At 41.4% G+C, this 21606-nt stretch overlaps 1 protein-coding gene across 13 annotated transcripts in view; it reads right to left on the reverse strand.

Moving 5' to 3' along the window:
• The window catches only part of DOCK3 (dedicator of cytokinesis 3), a 186478-nt gene that overhangs the window by 69673 nt on the left and 95199 nt on the right, over nucleotides 1-21606 (reverse strand). For all 13 annotated transcript variants that reach the window (XM_077184554.1, XM_077184553.1, XM_077184550.1 and 10 more), the window contains exons 11-14: nucleotides 18006-18066; nucleotides 15863-16010; nucleotides 11303-11391; nucleotides 9098-9223 (exon numbers count right to left, since the gene is read on the reverse strand). In XM_077184554.1, the coding sequence (XP_077040669.1) occupies nucleotides 9098-9223; nucleotides 11303-11391; nucleotides 15863-16010; nucleotides 18006-18066 (424 nt within the window). The remainder of the gene's footprint in view (nucleotides 1-9097; nucleotides 9224-11302; nucleotides 11392-15862; nucleotides 16011-18005; nucleotides 18067-21606) is intronic.

Genomic DNA, 21606 nt, shown 5'->3' on the forward strand with positions numbered 1-21606 from the left:
TGTTCTGCAAGACGATGGCTGATGCCCAAATCATTCCAAGCAAGTTAATTGTTAATAAGGATGAACAGTTTAATATCAGTGCATAAAATCAGACCATTGTTAGTAATGCCTTTAATAATGTGAACTCAGGATCAATACTGGTTTTAATTATGTAAGTGGGGAAGGGAAAAAAACCTCTTACTGCTATCCTGTGCCTTGTTAGCTGAGCTGGAAGTGTCAGGCTGAGCCTGACAAAACATCCTTAGCTTCAGACTTCCTATTTCCAATACATTTTACAAAAAATAAGTATTTTTGTGATGATCAGAATAATGTTATGTTCAGCTAGCCTTTCAAGCATTTTCTGTATTTTCATAATTTCCTTTTATCATAACAACAAAATAAAAGCAGCTTTTTTGGGAACCTGATCACAGTTCAGTTCAGATGGATTAGAAAGGAATTATAAATGTAATTTTTGCTAGATTTTTGGCTGGCCTCTGGTATCCATATGCATGGCTATATGAAAGCAGGCAGTATGGACACTTGCCAGCTTCTCACTACGTCATTTTCAGGAGCTTTCAGACCAAATTACTATATTCAGAAATAGAAATGCTTGTGTCTCAGCATCTTGTTATCCTGATTTTCACAGACTCTAGCTCACTTGGTTTGGTTTTATTTTAGAATCTGATTTGGGAAACTGTTTTCAAAAGTAATGTGCTCAATTCTACAGCCTACACCAAAAGGACAGCAGGTATCACCTATTTTTCTGTAAGACTGAGTTACTGTCACCATTTTATGATGGTTCACACTTAACATTTCTTTTTATCCACTTGCCAGAAAGGCAAACATACTAAAGGGCAATATATAAAAATACCAAAACCAAACAAATAAAACAATTCAAACCCTTTCGAGGCAAGTATTTTGTTAATCAGCCCCAAGACACTAAATAATGAAGTAATGGAACAAAGCAGAGACTCCTTCAATGTCTGGCTTCTTCCATTTGGAGAAACTGATGCAGTTAAATCTCTGTATTAATCAGAAGCACAATGAAATAAGGCAGCATTTCCTTTCAGGCACTGAGGGACATCCTTTTGTGCCCCTCAAAGCAGCACTTCAAATTCTTCCTGAAGTCTAAAACCCCACAGAACTTGTTCCTTAATCTGCTGCAGGGACAAACAATAGAAGCTCTCAGTCCTTTGCTTTCAGTTTTATTTCTGGAGATAAGGACAACTCTTTCAGCATGGAAAATCCAGCTCTGTGGCTGCAGCCAGTGTTTCCTGCTGGGAGCTCTCTGTGAATGGCAATCTGTGTGCAGAACCTGCTCCTTTTTCCAGGAGCCTCCCTCTCCTGCAGGGTCAGTGCTGGGAACGCCTCCCAGCCAGAGGCTGAGCTGTCAGGGGGCATCAACGGGGAAAAGCTGACAGCAAGAGCCTGGTGAAAGACCTTGGATATTGGATCTGCTTTGGCTTATCAAAGCACAGCATCAAATGCAACAATCCACAGGCCACAAGAGAGAAAATTATCTTGGGGATCAAAATCAAGCTGAGATACCTCTATCCTGATTGTAGGGATAGCAAGGAAATACAAAATTCATCACAAAATATGGTTTAAGTTGAGTCTTTTGCTTTGAAAATCCTCCTGCTTAACAGACTCCATCCCTTTCTCTCAGTGGTTTGCTCAATTAGGAAAAAAGTTTCAATTTGTATGCTGTAAATCTTAATAGAAATTAATTGTGCTCACTGTAATTAGCATTTTGGAGCTCCCTACTTATGACCTCTTTTCTGGAAGGCAGTCTGGCTACACAAAGTCCAATGTTAGATAGCAAATCATTTTCCAGCCTAAATTAAAGGCAGCATTTGGTTATATATAGCATCTTATCTTCTATTAAGCTTAACAGGAGGGATATTACTCCACTAATTAAAAAAAATGCCTTTGGGGTGGGGTGTAGAGGATCTAAAAACCAGTGGATTTGCATAAAAATTAAAGGAAAAGATGGGAAAATGTATTTTAGTGAAATACAACAGTGTATCTTCTCTTGTAAAAATAGTCTATTGGCTCTTCAAAAAATAAAAAAGGTCACTACATACAGGAAAAATAGGAAGTAAATGTATCTAACAAAGACAAAAAGCAGTTAACCATGAGGCAGGGTGATTATTTTGGTGGAAATCACCTTCCTACAAGGAGCAATCTCCTTTTCCTAGCATATGAGTTGACCTCAGGCCTCACAAGCCTTGTGGTTTTGGGAGATTTGAGCTCTGATACCCCAGTGGGTGGCACAGAACCCAGAACAAGTGCTTGAGCACAGAGCAGCTCATTGCAACCTCTGCTCTGAGTGTGCAGGGCCAGAGAGAAAGCTCAGCCCCCACACTGGGCACCTGAGGGACACCTGAGGGACACCTGAGGGACACCTGGCACAGCACAGCCCCACGGTGGCATCAGCAGCACCAGGAGTGGCCTGGGCAGCTCCAGCCCCACTGACTGCCACGTGCCCGGGCAGGAACCTGGGCACACAGAGCTTGGCCAGATGAATCCCATTGCAAAGAGACAAAGAGACAAACCATGAACTTGTTTAGGATGTCAGACTGTGCATGCAAATGACTGCACAAACAGCCTGTGCCTGTGACAGCAAATCCTGCATTCTGGGGGATACCTGGTACCTCAGCCTGGACCACAGAGACCTCAGACCTTCCCAAACAGCAGCACAGAGCACAAAAGTGGGTGAGCTGTGGCCTCCCACCAGCAGAAGAGGAATAAAAAGTGCTACAAGGCCAGTGGGCCATGGGTATTTATAGAGCAAAGCCTGCTGATGTCATTCATTTTAAGCTGAGGTCTCTGTGCTGGATGGCTGTCAGGGATGAACTGAAAACCTCAGAGTTTTCAGAATGGGATTTGTTTCAAAACCCATCTCTCTACAAATGTTCTCCAGTTAAAAACAAAAGTAAACTTCTTTTTAGCATAATCCATGCACTTTTTATACACATGGTTACTGACATTAATTCTGTATCAAATGCCTTGAAAGACAGTATTTTCCATGATAATATCAAAAAATCATTTTCTGATATTTTTGGGGCTCTTTCTTTATCAATTCCCTTCACCTTTATTGGGGTTTGGTTTGTATGTTTTAACCTATTTACAAGGCCCAATGTTCAACATACCATTGTTTAAATTATAAATCATAAATTATAGCTTGGGGGGGACTCACTTGCATTGACCTGAAACTATTTTCATGGTAATGGGGGGAAAAAGGAGAGATGGAAAAGGCTACGTGAACCAAATATTGATTTTGCATTTGCAGTATAAAGGAATGTACTGGAAGACTTCCAAATAGTTATTTCTAATTTTCAAGACTTAATAACCTGAAGCAGCCCAACAGCCACTCCTTGTCCAGTCTCCAGCAGAAGAAATGGGAGTTTATCCTGATAGGATGTGTAGGTTTTCCACTGAAAGATTGACCAGTTACTTGTACTGCAAAATAGTAACAATTTACAGGAACTGTCTGCGTTCAATCAAACACTTTTTATTCAGGGATCCTAAGGATTTTGGTCCCTAAGGATAGGAATGGTCCCTGTTTTGTGCAGAAGAATACTATATCAAAAAAGGGTACATAATTCACAGAAATTTCTGCAGGAGAAAGAGACACAAATTTCTGATCTCTCAATTCTAACAACTTCTTTTTCTGAGCTTGTGACTTTGTGGGCATGTAATACATCCCTGCAAGCTGGGGAAAAGTGGCAGCTCCCAGAAGTCTGCATGTGTAGGTCCAGTTTCAACTAAGTAAAATAGCTATTTATCCAGAGAATATTGGATTTTTTAAGGTGAAGGTTTGGTCTTTAACAATTTAGGCAGCCAAGGAAAAAAAAACCAAAACAACAGAATATTAGTGTTTAGGTCTATTTTTATCAAATTGCTGCACTGGTCCTATTCACTTAGGCCCCACACTGTGATGCACTGTCTGCTGGACTCTCTTAACACCCCTGGGTTTGGCATCTCTTCAAAAATAGTGGCACTTCACAGAAGAGTGAATGGGCAAGAAAGATTCAGAGTCTCTTCCACAATGGCTTCTGAAGAAAACCCAAACCTGTGCATTTATGTTCTGTCCATAAATGAACAACCAGAGCCAATCAGCATCACCCCACTGACCTGAGCCAAGTTACAGCAGCTCCAGCTGAGGACTTGGGCCAGCAAGGAAAGGCTTTGAAGCAAAGCACAAAGTGTAGAGGATCTGTGTTCTTGTGCAGTGTTACCTATCACGTGTTCTGGCTCTGTTTGTCTGAGCTCCCTGCAGGGGAACTGCTCTGCTTCCTGGCTGAGCCTTTCCCACTACCCTGCACGTTCCCCCTCTGCATGGGAAGCATTCCCTCTCTTCCCAGGAGCTGCTGCTTTGGAGGGGCCAGTGATGGGCTCCTGATCTCAAAGAGCACAACTGAAACTCCACCCTCAGCTGCAGGTGCAGCTCCTCCAGTGCAAGCCCACAGCTCCCTGTGAAGGGCAGGGACCGCAGCACAGCTGAGGCTGACGGGAGCAGCTTTGTGCTCATCACATCACTCAAACCAAAGGGACAAGGACAAAGTGGCCAAGGGTCACTGGGAAGGGTCTCCAGCACCCCTGTCCGGCTTTCTGGCTGCCCCTCAGGACTTGTTCTCCCCACTGTGTGCCTCTCCTGGCTTTACCAGTGCCACTCCCACTGCAGCCCCCCCATTTTCCCACTGCACTCCTGGCACAGTCCCACTCTGGGGATCACATTCCATCCCTTTCAGCAGCTCATTTCTCTGGCCCTTCACCAGCCAGGCAGCAGGTTTTTTTTAAGGCCTACATTCTTGAAATAGTTACAGGGAGCAACTATTAACATAATTGTGAGCAATATTACAGCAACAAGGGGAAACAAAGCTTTTATCTGCTGCCTCTATGGCAAATTAAATTAGCTTTTTTTTTCTCTAAGAGAACATTATGCAAGTTTAACTCCGTGTGCTTCTCCAGCTTTCACTGAGCAGAACACAATTGTTTCAAAGAAAAGGGAAAAGCAATACTTATTAGGTTATTTGCTACCCATTGTTTGACTTCTATGTATAGAAAAGAATTTATACAATGCCCTTGTTAAATGCAGTGATTTCCCTGGAATGGTTGCCTTTCAGTAGTAGGAAGTTGTTTTTTAATGCTTTTTGTCTCCGCCAATTTTCCATTTCTACAAGTTTATTTATGACAATAACACTTCTTATTCTCCCTGTAGATACTTTTTGGTGATAATCATTACATAATTATGGCTTTTGGTCTTATTAACACTCTTGCCATGAACATTCTGAGAATGGCTGATGGATTTTACCATGTCCTTTCCTCAATGCATTCTTGCCATGACTTCGTGCTCACTGACTGAACAGATGCTGCAATGCTTCTCACCTGTTTCTTACTGATTCACCTGTCACAGTTACTGAATTTGCCTGAAAGCCTGTGGTATGAAGAGACACAAAGTCTCCACCTCCCTGTTACCAAAGTTTCCCTGTGATGTTATGATTCACTGTCTTTATCAATCCCAACATTCCATGGAAGATATGAAAATGGGAAAAAAGCAAGCAAAAAGCAGACATTACACAGAAAAGCAGAAACTTACACCCAACAATCTTCATCTCTGCATCAGAAACAAAGGGGAGAGAATAAAGGGAAAGGAACAGGAGAGAAGCCAGGAAATTAAGACAAGGAGAGAGAAAAAAGAGAAAGAAACATCACTCACGAGTCGGAGCTGAAGCATGCACTTTTCATCAGAGGATCAAAGGAAAGACAGAATACTTATCAGCACATGGGCAAGGGGAGGGATGTCCTTGGGGGACTGACAAACACCAAGCCTGTGCAACAGATTTCTGCTCAGCAAGTCCTGCACAAAGCCCAGCTGCAATCCCCAAGGAGCAGCACGGGCCTCACTGCTCTCAGCTCTGGGAAAGGTAAAATTGGCACCATCAGATGCATGGCCTTAAACCCAGGAGCAATTTAAAAAAGGAATTAAAAAATCAAACCACAAATGAACAAACCCCCACCATAACTTCTTCAGGAGGCTGGTTTGACCAAACCCCCTCTGATTTTGCCAAAAAAGATAACTGAAGTCTTTATGATGCTCTTGTCAGATCACAACACAGTAGGAAACAAAGAACATTTTATCTTTACAAAAGAAGGCAGGAAGGGTTGTTTTGTACAATATTAAGCTTGTTCTGCATAACCATGCAAGATACAAACCCATAAAGAACCAGTTTCACTTTGTTTTTCAATCAGCTACCACTGATGTTTCTCCTATCTGAAGGACAGAAAAAGAGGGCTTGATACAGGGAGCTAATGCTCCAGTTAAAAAACAAAAAGGGATAGGAAAAGAGTAATGAGACACAGCTACAAAATTTTAATAGTTAAGATGTGCACATGTGAGAGGATTTCCTGTTAAAAAAGAAAATGAAAACGTTCAAACCTATAACAAAAAAATTAAATTGAAGTGCTAGAGCCATTTAGTTTTTTAAAAACAGATTTCTTGGTTCAGCAGAATGATCACTGCTTTTTTGAAGTACCAGGTGACATAGCCTTTATTAATTTATTCATAAAAAACATTTTTAAACCACACTGTCCTGAAAAATCTGTATCCACTTGCAAAATACAAGTCATGAAGTTTCTGTGCTGTTTTCTGGAAGAGGAAACCCTGTGTTTAATGACAAACAGTTCTGAAGCAAAGCAAGGAAGAGCTAGTTTGACAAAGACTGTTAGAGCAGCAGACATTGCTGAGAACTGCTGATGTGCATGGCAGGCTTCTGTCTTTGGTTAGGGGTTTTTATTTCTCTTTTTTTGGTCATGTCTGGCCCCAGTGAATTATTTTTCAACTTCAGACAATACTCATAAAGCTAAGGAAGAATGTTTGAGCCTGGCTGTAGAAACATAAGCACAAAGTCTATGGATAGACATTCCTGGTTCATGCAGCCGAGTTCTACCCTGGATGTCAGGCAAACTCCAACCCCAACTGGATCTGTTGTGTTAAAAACAAACAACAGGCAAATATCTGCTGTCACTTGAGTACATCAAACATTCTTTGAGTTCTACAAAAACCCTGATTAGTAATTAGACTGAACACTGTTTGCTGCATCAGTGGAGTTCCATTACATTTCAATCTCCTCATTTTCCAGAGATTTCATTATTCTGGGGAATACCCAAGATAGTGAAAGCCTTTGTTGGAGCCCCATTCATGACTATCCCTCCCTTCACAGCTCCTCTCTACTCTGGCAGTTTATACTCTGTCCTCATTTATAACTACAGTGAAAGTGGATTCACACTTCCTCAACTGCTTTGCTTTTCTTCCTTGGTGTTTACAGACATGCACAAGCTGCCTTTCCTCACTAATAGAAGCATTATTCCCACAATGCCTAAAGATTTGCATCTAAACTCAACATATGAAAACCTCTTGTGGCACACCTGGAATCAAGGAGAAGTTCTGTGCCCAGACCCTCTAGAGAGACAGGAAGCATTTAATAGCAGAATGGTGATCCTTTCACACATTTGCTTATATCAATCAGCATTTTGAGCATATATATATATATGTGTGTGTGTGTATAAATGTATGAGTCCAATTCCAAACAGGTTATTATCTTAAAACCCCAGTGTCTTCTCCAAAAAGAATTGTGGTTCTCACAAAGAGAATCTGGAAATTTGGATTAGCTGCAGGGAACAGAGAATTTTAAAAGCTTAGGGCAGAAGCACTTTTTGTATGAGCTCTGCTGACCTGTTTGCTCTAGCCCTGGCCCAAAGCCTTGCCCAAAGCAACAAACACAGGGGACACTCTGTGCACATGCAGAGGGGCCAAGGCCCAGAAAACAAAAAAAAGTTACTCAGGGGAACACTGAGGACACAAAACTGTTCCTTCAGTGGCCTGAACCACCTGAGGTACAGCTCTATCTACAGAAAAGGAGGATCAAGCAGTTCTTGCAGGAGAATCAATTCCCTTGCACAGGTGTGTGAGTGTGACACACCCAGCTGTGATCTCAGGTACAGCAGATCACCCTGCAGCTGCTGTGTCTGTACACCAGCCTGCAATAATTCATAGTTTCCCTATTTGATTGCTTTGGGTTATGCCTGGAACTGCTATGAGGTCATTAAGAACCAAAACTTATAATTGGCTTTATAGCCCACATCCTCTGCTGCTCTGTTATCACTGTTTTCAAGTTCATTAGTAAATATACACATGTTGTTCTGAATCCTTTGACTCTTCAGTTTCTAGAAAGGCTTCCCACCTACTCCCTATTTTATTGTGGTTTCTGAAGAGCTCCCATAATGAGGCTACAAGTACTTCTGGTACTGATGTCTCACTGCAGCCTTTTGAGTAATAAAATCTAATGCTTTTCCCATTATGCTTTCATCAAATCTCCCATGTCTGTAAAGTCATCCTTGGGCTTGCTCATCACAGCAATGAAGTAATAGTTCAAATGCTACTAATTAGCAAACCCATTTGCTAATTAGCAAAAGTCAAGCCACTCTAACACCAAGTTTTATGTGGCTGCATGACTGCCCACATTCTGGGCCCTTCTCTAAATGAACTCTTGGCTGTGCTGGGGCTGCCAAGCCAAGAAGCATCTCCAGCTGCTGCTCCAGAGGTGAGGAGCAGAGGAAGCACAGCAGGGCTGCAGCCAAGACAGTGCATGGACCAGCTGCTCTGTGAGGCCAGAGGGAAAATCCAACCAGGTCTGCACCTTCTCTGCTTCTCATTACAAAAGGATCACACAGACTCAAAAACATCAAGGTTGCAAAGTGGAAACTCATTTTTTCCATGGTTTGGATTGTTGGGAAGAAGAAATTTCATGCATTTAAAAAGAAACATCTCTATACTGAGGGTAAAAAAGGGATATTAACTGGCAGGGGTTTGGGGAATATCAGAGCAATCCTTCCAGATCCCCTTCTATCCATGTGGTTTTAACACTTGCTATCACTGTTATGTCTGTTCCTGACAATGTTTTAGCATTGGCCTCCCCAAATCTGGCATTTACTGATAAATAAGACAACTCTGTTACAAATCCCACTCAAGTAAAGTGCCCATCCCAGTTGCATTCCATTGGGAGAGTATGAGAAAAGAATAAGCAGTATTTTAGCTTGGAGCTGCTCTGTTTACCTGGCATTATAACATCAGGAAATCCCAGCTTCCTGGTGACAGAAACGCCTCTGTTAAAGATCATGGGGTTTTCCCTTCGGATCTGCTCCATGTCACCTCGAAGAAGCTGAAGAGATATTATAAGTCCTGGGGAAAAAAACCAAAGAGGTTCATTGTTTCTGACCTAAGAATTAGATTTTGTGTGTACAAAGCATGCAGGTAAACTAATGTTTTGCTCCACAGTTAATTTAATACAAAATATAAACACAGATTTCTTTTCTCCCTTGGAGTAATTGAAAATTGAAATAAAGGAAACAAAACTGTTATAAGGGATCAGTTAAGAACACAATTATGTTAAAATACAACTCCTAACAGTCAGAATACTTAATTTTGCAGACATGTCCTGGGTACAGAAAGTACTCCCATTATTTCTTTTCCTCACATGCAGCAGGTTATGACACCTCTGTCTGAGGGACCACCAACCACACAAAGCTCTGGAACATCTCTAAAGCACCTTTAATTTTGCTTTATACCATGAAAAAATGTAAGTCTCAAAGTGTATCTTTCCCACTCATTTCTTTAACTGCTTCATAGAGGGCTGATGATTTTAATGAAATTCCCAGCAGTTCCTCAACATGTTTCAGGAGTGCCAACTGGCCAAAGTGACTTCAGCAACCAGCTCTGTGATTCAGTGGATCATCTGAACTAGGAATAATTACACACTTCATCTCAGTCCAGCTGTTTTCTCTACCTGCTTTTAATTTACAACATAGGAGAGTGTACTGGTAAAATGATGAAGTCCAGCATTACCATATGAAAAAATACCAGGATTGAGCTCAGCCATTCAAGCCCAGTCTCATTTGCTGAGCACATACTACCAGCTTCACATATCCATGAGAATTACCTGCACAGAGCAATTTCCCACATTCTTTATCTCCTTCAGAGTCACTTGGTCAAGAGTTCTTTCTGTCCTCTCTGTTCACTGCCCAGAACAACACACACAAACCAAACCCTGCCTTGGATGCACATTTTTGCACGAGCCAAAGTCAGGCTCTTTCCTAAGCTCAGTAGCTGGGCTTTGTGACCAATATTTAGTCACCATTTTCTCAGACAAGTTACCAGGGAAACAAAACCAGGAGTATCATGTACCTCCCACCCATTTCCTGCCTTCTCCCCCTGAAATAATTTTCAAGCCTGTTGTTTGGCTTCAGTCAAATTTGGCAAATAAGTAGATACCCAGATTACATGAAGATTGTATACATTTCATGAATACTGGGAGTTGGGATAAAAAAAATTGAGGATAAAGCCTTAAAATGAAGGAAAAGAGAGGCCAACCAGCCAGCTGGATAGTCAGCATGTATGTACTCAAAAGCTGCCAAAACATGGACTTGCAACTGCCCAGCTGGGTAGGCAGGAGAGCACTGCAGGGAAAACACAGGCTCTGAAACCATGGAAAACATCCAAGCCCTTGGAATACCATGTATGAGGGTGGCTGTGTGTACAGAAGGTTTCACAGCACACAAGAGACATGTTCATTAGAAATCAGCCTTGACTATTTTTGACAATTAGAAGAAAACTTGTTCATTTTATATCCTTGATTGCTATTAAAAAACAAACTAATGAAAATAAATCTTAAAAATTCCAGTATAAAAGGGTGGAGCAAATTTGGAAGTTCAGACATGTTGCTCAAGTTTTCAAAGTTATAAAGAATTTAGGAAGATCTTTTATTAATGACTAGTGGATAACTTTAACTGTAACAGGAGGAGCAGCAGGGAATGAAACCAGCTTTACACACAGTAAAATTCCATATCTGCAAAATGTTTTATTTGCTTATTGTTGTGCTTAATCTCTTCTATGGGAGTGTGCACTACATATTCCACTAGTGTCTCAATATGCAAACAAGCAAAATTAAGACAAATTCAGTACTTGGACATCAGCATGATTCAGGCACTTGGTAATGAATGCAGAACTGGCTGTAATGAAGCTGAACTGTACCCTATGAGCTGCTTCACTGGGAATGGGAGAGCAGTGATATCTCTGAATTAGCAACTGCATACACCATTACATGAGGTAAACAGATAAGACAGGCTTTACCTTCCCTATTTATCTGTCATTAGCTACAAAAGGAAAACCTCCCATCTCAGTGCATTTCTCTGCTACAAATAATCAGCTGTTTCCTAGAGGAGATGCTCCCCTGTGGCTCTGACAAGCCCCAGAGATATTTACCATAGTTGGAGCTGGGGGCTGTGTATTTGGTGCTGGACTTGCGGATGATGTTTTCATGGATCTGGCACCATTCGTTCTCATTGGTACACCTGCAATAAAAGGACACTCATTCAAGTTCAATGCTTTCACTGAACCATCTTACAACACAACAGTCACCTTTGCTGTAGAGATAATAGGAAAGCTTGTAGGGTTCAGATGAATGAGAGAAATCCCACATAACTCTTATTTTTAAAAGTGGAAGGAAACAAAATATTGTCTAATAGTTATGTCCCTGCAATGGACACTTGGAGCTGGTGGTGACTCTTCTGTCATAAAAGCCATTGTCCCACTCTTCAGATTATGATAGAATGAAGAAAGCTCTGGACATTCTATCTGAATTGTCATGTAGAAAATGAGTGATTCATTCTGTTCAGGATCCAAAGCACAACATGCAGGAATTGAAGTGCCACTGAGCCAGGAACCAAGGAAACCATCCCCACATTCTGAGGCCACAGGCTGCTGTCCCACAGGATGGGAGAGACCTGAGACTGGGGAGGGAAAGGCAGAGGACTCAAGTGGCCTTCTTTATCAAGCTTTTAAATGAAAGATGAGCCATATAACCTTCTCCCATGTGAAAAAAATGGCACCTTTACCCCAAACAGTGCTAGTGGTTAAAAAAGAAAGGCAAAGCAGTATGTTGCTCAAGTCTAACTGCATTTTAAATACATCTGTGCTTTACTTAAATTACCATGGCAAGATTCAATGATACCCCACAAAGTCAGCAATTTTTAACTCAGCAGCAATAGTGAATCTCATTTCTCCTGAAAAGCAATTGGATTAAACCATTTAATTAAACTTCTGTCCTATTGACTCTTAAAGGTTAAAAAAAAAGTAAAGCTAATGCTCCAAGCTTTCAGCTCCTAGGAGTTTTGAGAAATAAACCACTTTGTAAAACTTCTCCAAGGATATTACCATTTTTCCCCCTTTTTTGCTTCCCCCAAGAGTACAACATGTCAGCACAGCCAGGGTAAGACACACAGCAGCTCCTGTGAAGACAGTGGGGATGTTTTTGCTTGCTGCATTATGTAACTGAAGAACAGCATGGCAGAAGGAATTCAGGCTGTCTACAAGTAGGAACTGGTAATTTCCTACAGCTTCAGTTTTGCAAAACCATGTGCTGCCAAGAATAATGAGGTAACCCCCAAAGCCTGTGATAGCACAATTACTGACACCCCTAAATGTTCTCAGAACTGCAAAAGGAACAGAGACAACTTGGAACAAATTAAACACAGAATATTTCACTTGCTCTACTGCCCACCTCCTGTAAGTACTGTGTCCCTTCTGGGAGGAGACACCAGATCCCACAAGGTCACACAAGGCAGATCAGCATGAAGTGACCTGGCAGAACTGCCCAGGATGGTAAATTGACTCTCTCTGCACCCCCAAAACCAGAACACAACAGAGCTAAGGCACTAACGGACAGGACACCCTGCCAGTAATTGTAGTGTTGTGTGATAATTCAGCTCACTCATCAAGAAAAAATAAAAATTATCTTCACACTGTCAACACATTAGAAGCCATTTATCCTACACCAAATAATATTCTCCTAAAAACAGAGAGAGAACCTGTAGCACAAACTCTAAACCATCCTCCCTCCTCACAGTTACAAACAAATGTCCAACTTGTGGCCATTTTTTAGTTGCTGTACCAGCCTATGCAGTGAATTAACCTGCAACCAAGTCATCCCAAAATCCACTTAAAGGCAGCTTAAAGCCAGTTTTGTAGCAAGTGCCAGTGGAAGTTGTACTTTGCATTTCCTGAGTGCCAGGAAGGAAGATCTTCTCATAGCTTTGACAGGCTGGCCTGGAAACACTTGGAATGTGTCTTACTGTGCTCACAATTTACTTGTCCAAATAACAAGTGGATAAAAGAATCTATTTCTCCTTTAAATAAGAATTCACTCCTGAGCCATCCTTCACCTTTGAGGCTGGCTGGTTGTGCAGCAAATGCACATTTGGAATGTTTTCCATCCCACAGCAGCTGGGGACAGCAATGGGATGGGAGCTCTTGTCCAGCTGGGCAAACAGCAATAATAGAACAGCAAAAGGGAAAGGCATTCAGGCATTAACAGAGAAGAATTTCAAGATCTAGGGCTGGAGAAAGAGGAAAAAAAAGATTGAAAGAAAATAGGACAGGAAAAAAAAACCCAGAAAAAGTGAATATGGAAGAGAAATGCATGAAGTTTTCAGGGGAATTGTAAGATGAACACAAAGACTAACGTTCAGTGAGCAAAAAATTTCAATAAAGATAAAAATTAATACAAAATATTAAGTTACTTCAGAAATAATGGACTGAGAATTTAGCTTTCATCTCACTTTTAAATTATTTTACATATATATTATAAAGAATAATAAAAGTATGCTTTTGCATAATGAGCTTATAGCTACAGCTGTGGTATTCTATCCTCTTAGGGAGATTTTAACATGACTGTGGTATTAACAAAGAGAAAAATCTCAATTGTGAGAAAAAAATATTTTTCAGACATAAATCTTTAACAATAATAAGGCAAGCTGAGAAAGATTGGTGAAGTAAATTGATTTTTTCTTCCCCCCCCATAAGCATTCTCTTGTGGATTCAGCAGAAGTCTCCATTTACAAACCATGTATTTGTTTCAGCCTTTGTTAGGTTTTCAGTCTTTGAAATTTTTTCAGCTTCTCCCTATGAAAAGGCTTTTCTAGCTGCCTCATTTGTGGCAGCTGTAAGCTTTAACCACATAGAGTATAAAAGGAATGCTTTTTCCTGCTCCTTGAAAAGTACAAATACACCTCTCTCCTTACTTCATCTTTATGATGTTTAGGAGTTGGCCTGAGGCATTTTAACAGTAATCAAAATAAGAGCAGCAGGTAAGGAAATCAGTTCAGGGCTGTTAAAGCACTCATATTCAACTTTAAATTTCCAAAGGACAAAACCCTGTCATTTCAATTGCAGCCAATGAACAGGAAAAGGCAGGTTAGCTAAAGGAATGAGCAAAGAGAAGATGCAAGAGACAAACCTGTGACAACTCTGTCATGAAAGACCAACAGCTCTCAAAGCTGCAAAGGGAATGAGCTGGTGTCCCTCAGATATATCCATGTTCCCCCCTGAATATTTCTGCTGGAGGTTTACACAGAACACTGCAAACAGCAGCAACATAAAAGAATGATGTACAAGGCTTACAGCAGCCCAGGAGAGTGATAATAGTGATAAAGAATTACAAACATCTGATTACAGAGCTGAATTCAGCCAGGGGCTCTCCCTGCCCAGGTGAGGAACAGCTGGTGCAAAGCTGCTGAGGAATTTGGGCAGAAACTGTTGGTGCTCTGGGTGCTGTGAAGGGAATCCACACTAACAGAACTCTGCAGATGAGCAGGAAGAAAAGGGAAGCTCTGTTGCCAGAGATTTTTATTCCATCACTGTACCAAGACTTTGTGCTGCTCTAAAGGCTGTGTGACTCCACTTGTCACTGACAGAGTCCAGTGTTTCAACAAGGTTTTTCTGTTCTATTTTTCAGAAGCTAAAGAAGCATTAAATGGGCGACAAAACAGAAATCTAATAATCAGAATGTTCCATTTCTGTAAACATTCAAAATGTTGCAGTTGCAATATATTAACACCATATCCACAAAGCAAATAGAATTCTCCAGCCAAAACCCACTGCTCTGAGATAAGCTGGAACTGAATGTGACAAAAGGCCAAGACTGGCCAGATTCTACTGACAGAGAGAAGAAAGAGAACCATTTTCTACTCTATAATTTGACATTTTTGCTACAGTTTTCATAACTTTTGGCAAAAGAGTAATGAAAGAGCTGACTCTGAGAGACTTTTGTTTGGACTTAAGAGATTTCCTATGTATGAAGAGACACCCAATAATCTTCAGTGAACAGTAAGACATTTTTTCATTTAGTTTCCCTTGAAGGTCACATTTTCTGCTGCTGAATGCACATCCCAAAGAATGAGAAAGTTCCATAACCCACCAAATTATCTTATTACTCTCAACAGTGGCCACAGACCACAAAGCAGTGTCAGCTGTGCCTCAGCCCATCTGCAAAGCAGATCTTGCCAGTATTTATCCTCACTGACAAGGGATTTAAATATTCCCTGCAGTCTCCAGACAGTTTGTCTGTGGCCTCTTCATTACAACTGTGAGACCACATTTCATAATAAGAATGTTAGTTCAAAGTTCAAAATCACAAATAACTGAAGACACATTCCTTGATTTGTTTTGAGAATTTGGTCACACACTGTTGGCTTCAGTTGTTTTCTACTTTTGTTGGTTACCATGAGTGGTAAGGAACAGCAGATGAGGCATGAGATATTATTCATCAGATGAAATGCAGCACATTTCTTTGGGTTTGAGCTCAGCAGATTTTAAATAATTCACATTAATAAAAGAGCAGCTTTGCAAGTCACATAGATTTGGGCAATATTCAATAATTTCTGAAGCATTCCACACACCTGAAACATCTGTGGATAATATTCATTAGTTTTTATGAGCTGCTGGAATAATAAAGAAGCAAAAAACTTCCTTTTAGGAGTTACTCACGTGTAAACTTTGAGCACAAAGTCCTTTTCCTCCTTGATTTCCGAGAGGGACTGGAGCACGTCCATGATGCTGAGCACGGCGCAGCCGTAGGGGCGCCGGTAGTGCAGGTGGGGGGGCCCTTTCTTGGAGTCATTGAGCAACATGCGGCCTGAAAGGAGGGACACTGGGACATCAGGGACAGACACACAGCCACACCCTGCCTACAGGGACAGACACACAGCCACACCCTGCTCCTTGCAGCCAGCACTTGCAGCCCCAGGCTGCAGGTGACACTCCTGCCTGGCTCTGGGGGAGCTGGAGGTGCTTTTGCCCCAGCCCCACGGGCTGGGCTGTGCTGGTGACAGCCCAGGGATGCTGGGCAGGACTGGCACAGCACCAGGGCTGCCTCCTCTCCAGGAGCCTGGGGGCAGGTCTGGGAGGGGACACAGCCAGGACAGCAGACCCACACCGGCCAAGAGATGTCCCAAACCTTGGGACATCTGCTCAGCAGCACAAGGGACAGGAGGAGTGGGGACATTGGTCACTGGGAGGTTTGGCTTTGTACAGACTGAAGCCTGGCTTCCTGGGAAGTGACTGGATACTGATGGCTGATGGAAAGAAGAGAATCAATCTTTTGCTTTCCTTTGCTTCTGCTCATGGCCTTTGCTTTATCAGACTGCCTTTATCTTCACCCATGAATTTCCTTCCATCTTACTTACTCCTCAGCCCCATCCTGCTGATGAGGGGAGTGACAGAGAGGCTTGGAGGGCACCTGGTGTCAACCCACTAGAGCTTTTCACTCAAACTTTTCAAATCCAGAGGTCCATTTGAATCTACACCTCACGCAGCCAAAACCAGCCAAGGGCAAAGTGAAAAGTGTCGTGTCTGGCCAGCTTTGATTTGCAGCTCCATGACACATATTTGCATCCAGCTGGGCTGACTACAAATCATCTGTGGATGAGCCAAGAATATGGCTGTACTCATCAGTCTGACCCACAGAGATTCACTGTGCTCCTTCCTTAGAGTGCACTATTTGCACAAATTCTCATGTTATTCAACTGTTTTAAGGGAATGTATGATATATTGCATATAATACATGTAATATTATATATTGGTTGTTTATCATGGTTGGATGGATCCTTCTTGGAGCACAGGAAGGAGAATTCTGAGGTGCAAAGCTGCTCAGTGATTAACATCCTATTACTGAGGCAGTTTTTAAATAGAGCAAAAGATGCCAAGGCCAGAAAAATCACTGAGATAATCAAAGTGAACTTGTAACATTACACATAATAATTTGTCCAGCCCTTGCATCAAGGTTAATACAGCATCTTTGCACAGGCTTCATTTATCACCTCAAGTGATAACAGAGCAATTCTGAGTGTAGGCTCTTATGATATGGGAAGTCAGATAATGAAGCCCTGACCTCTCTGACACATTTGTGGCTCTGAAGGCACACTGCCATTCCCAGCACAACACACAAAGCTGCTTAGAGCTGCTGGACTTCAGAAAAGGTGCCTGTGGCTGTAATGGGTGTGAGCAGTGACTGGGCTGGCAACAGGCTTAAAAACTCTTTCCTTGCAAACACTGCCTGGCCATTCTTCTTCACCTGAAACACACAAATGGCACTGCACTTCTCACTTGGTTACAACAATATCTGCTGCCCCTACTATACACTGCTAACATTTCAGGACTAATATTTAAAATAAATCATACTTAACACAGGTAAAATATGTACTTGCACCATAGACTGCTACAGCAGCACACAAATCTTGACATAAATTTGTCTAACAGCCTCTGATTTACTTGATGTGGATGGTCACACAGACTGATGTCCTGCCCTGCAACCCAGCTATAGCATCAGTAAAAAGATCTCATTTGAAATTTTTAGACATTAAACAAAAAGCCTTTTTACTTTGTCCCTCTCCTGTAGATGTAGTGTTTAATCAAAAATTCAGTTTCAGACTCAGAAAAACAAAATCACTGCTAAACAGTCACCAGTAACTTTCTAACACTTAGCTCCATATGGTCTGAATGTCAATCAGTCTATGACTGAGTTTGCTAAATGTACAAATCATTATAAAGTCAGCTAATTAAAACATACATTTAAAAATACTCTAAGAGCTCTGTTTATTACATATATTTCAAGCACTAAATCATACTGTACCTATTCGGATTACATGGGCAACTATGTACAAATCCCTCTTCATGTCCTTGCTGCTGAGATCCTGAAAGATTAGAAAAAAGAGAGACATTCCAACTTAAGTGCCTGCAACTATAAATGTGGATGAAAACTCTGAAATCCCATGTTACAGAAAAGCAGGCCAAGAATTTTAAAAATGAGTTTCAAGAAAAACCAAACAACAGGAAAAGAAGAACCTATAGAAGAGCAAAAGGAAAGTTGACGTTAAAGAGGACAAATAAGTGTTACTGCAGCAGTTTGCATTCCCATGTCAGAAGCCACCTTAATTGCAATTTCCTTGGTATCTTGTACTTTTCATTGATAACTTCATAAAGAACCAGCAACTTCTGAGACATTCCTCCTGCATTTATATTTTTTTTTTTGTTACAGGACAGGTCTAAGAAACATTTCTTCCTAAAACCAGTTTTCCCTATGCCCCTCACCTCCCAGACAAGACTTTGAACAGATACTGTGTACTGGGAGAATATTCATCTCTGGTTTAGACTGATGCAAAAAGGCTCCTTGTGCTCTACAGCGACAGCTGCTGCCTCTTTGTCTACTGAGTGCTGCCATCTCACTGTCAGGTAGTACTTACACAAAAATTAACTGCAACAGTTTCTGATTCAGATAAAATTTAGTGGTTTTCTTTAAAAAGTTCCTCAACTATGTGGTATTATAAGCACTGTAAAAGGAAATAATGCTATTTTTGTATAAAGAGGGGAAGAAATTTAAACTGTGGACATCTAAGATCTGTCATCTCTAATCTGAATGAATTTAGAATTAAAACCTGCATTTTGCTGAAAGCTAAAACATGAACCTTAAATCACACAGGGAATTTCTTTCTCATGTGACTTGAGAACCCAAAGCCCAAGCAGTGAGATAATGATGGCAATGCAACTCCAGACTACAGTGCCACACGGCAAAACAAAAGCTGGCACAGTGACTCAGAACTAGGCAGAAAGGGAATTTATCCTAAGGAGAAGTTTCAATCCCTTGCCAGTTGTGTTACATCGCTGAACTACAGCAGGCAAGTAATAAATTCATGGCTGTACCTCCTTGCTCTCTAAAAGCAGCTCTGCATCTCCCAGGGCAGCATATGCAGGGAGCTGCAGAGCCACTGTTTGGGATGCTGCTAACCACAGATCTGTCTCTCCAGAGCCAGAAAATGAAGCCACATCAACCATCCTTAGCATTTCCTCCTCAGGCTCGATTTTGCTGCTGCACCAAGAAGGGAACACACTTTCTAGGCTTTCTCCATCACCCAGCATACCAGGGTAACATATGGTAGCCTTTATCTTGCATGTCTTGGAGACATGAAGTTCCACACTAAAAGGGATTTGACATAGTTTTAATCTCAGAAATGCCTGACAAGACATTTCAAAAAGCAAAAAAACTTGGAGGTAATACTTAATGCTCTAGAGAGCAATAGATTCCTGAAAATATCTGTGCTTTGACAGGGGGAATTTTATTATACCATCAGATTACCAGTTCTAATTAACAGCAATTTAAAGAACTATTTTTTCAAAGGGCAGCTGTCAAAACATCAGAAAACGGCAGGGCATGAACATATTGATGGGTTCACACTTTAGTTGCTTTTCCAATTTCACAAATAAAGTGTCACAGGCAGAAGACAAAAAATGTGGGCCCAGATGGCCTTGCATTTCAGTTTGTACAGCACAGGCTTTTTATAAGGCAAGAAATTCCTACTATGACATGGACCAAACAATCAAAAGCCCCAGCCCCTGTGAGGAAGTTTTCAGATGATTCCTCTGCAGAGAATCCATGTACATCTCCAGGATCAGGAGAGGATAAAACACATTTACTGTTTACTCCAAGAACTGCATCCAGGGTGGATATTTGTGGGTATTTCCCACATCTTTCTGAGCTTCCTAAATGATACTGACTGATACACAACATAATTCCATTATAATTCTAACTGAACGACTTTTTAGAAAATCACCCCTAAATTTTCTCACCTCTATTGGGTATGGAAGAGAGTTTCTCTACAATAATGGTTAGTTCTTTACAATGCTGGTTTCTAGAAAGGTCTGCTTGTGTGTTAAAAAACCCAAACACCATCACAACAACCCCCAAACCACTGGAATCAAGGATACCTGTCTGCCAGTAATAAGTTACTTAATTCAGCTGCCAACCTCATAGGCCACAGAGAATAAGGTATTTAACAAAGATAACAACCTTATACAGTGTAGTTACATTTTAATTCAGACCCAGGAATGTTTCTAACATGTGCACAGGCTGAGGTTTGCTTGAGTGAGCTTTGATCTTCAGAGCAAGCAGTTTCTCACCTTTGCTGTGATATGACAGCAGATGTAAAACCCAAGCCTGGGTAATTTTGATATCTTACACAAGGAGACAGCTGAACCCTTAGAAGTAACAGAGATAGCAGGAAAAGACAGGGATCCCTTGAATTATCTAAGATATGGGCTGCTTGCCTTGGGCAAAGAGGAGAGTTTTAGAAAGATATTGTGGTGTGGTGAGGTAGGGCAAGGAAATAAAGAAATAGATTTAAAGTCAAGATGAACACGAGCCTGGGAGAAGACCTGAAAATCACAGAACTATCTTATCTTAGAAGCATTTCATAATTAAGAAATTATCATAAGATCAAACCAGATAAAATGGTTATTCAAAACAGCAATTATTTATTGCTCTTTTACTACACACTTTGGAAAGGTCTTTGAACACATTGATGAAAAATGCTGTTTTAGAAGTGTGAGATCTTTTGCACAGATAATTTTTCCAGTTATAATTCCTGTTATGTAGAGTATACATTCATTGTAATTTTTGTTATGTAGAATACACACTCTATAGCAGAAGAGTGAGAGCCTAAGCACCTCCACCAGCCAGTGCTGGAGTCTGAGCACCCTGGAGAGCAGAGACTGCAGCAGCTTTGGCATTTTTGCATAGCAATAGGAAAGGGAGCTCAGGAGGTATCTCTGGTCAGGACTGGGGCTGCACTGGCAAATCCTGCAATCCCCGGGCTCCCTGCTCTTGGACTACACCAGCCCTGCTCAGAATATGCAGCAGGCCTCTCCTGGAATTGTGTTATGGCCCTGGCTGTAATTTATCATTATTTTTTAAAGGCTGTAAAGGCTGGTTTGCAGATCACCAGAGCAAAACTGTTTCACAGTGTTCACCACACAGGGAGAAACAGGACACTTGTTCCATGACCCCAGGTTGTGTGGCATGGGTCAGGGTGGGGAAGCTGGATGCTGAAAATCTTTTTCACATTGATGAACCTCAGAGGCCAGAAAGTGCCAAAGTTGATACAAAGCCTGTGCTGCCTTTTGAGATTATTCCTTAGGGCAGCTCCTAAAGCTGCACTCCTGCCTTTCACCTGACTCAGACATCAGTGCTGAACCTTAACCCCTGCCCACCTTCTCTCAGTAGGAGCAGACTCTGGGTTTGAGTTACCATCTCTGAGGTGACACTGTCACCTTGCTGATGTTTATTCAGCTTTCAGCACCTCACTGATGGTACCAAAACCAGAACTGCTACTGATGTCAGCATCCAGGTCAGTGCTACTTTTGGATTGCAGCTCTCAGATCCAGATGGAGACAGAACAGAG

The sequence above is a fragment of the Agelaius phoeniceus genome, chromosome 11 (assembly GCF_051311805.1).
Source record: "Agelaius phoeniceus isolate bAgePho1 chromosome 11, bAgePho1.hap1, whole genome shotgun sequence".
Lineage (NCBI taxonomy): Eukaryota > Metazoa > Chordata > Aves > Passeriformes > Icteridae > Agelaius > Agelaius phoeniceus.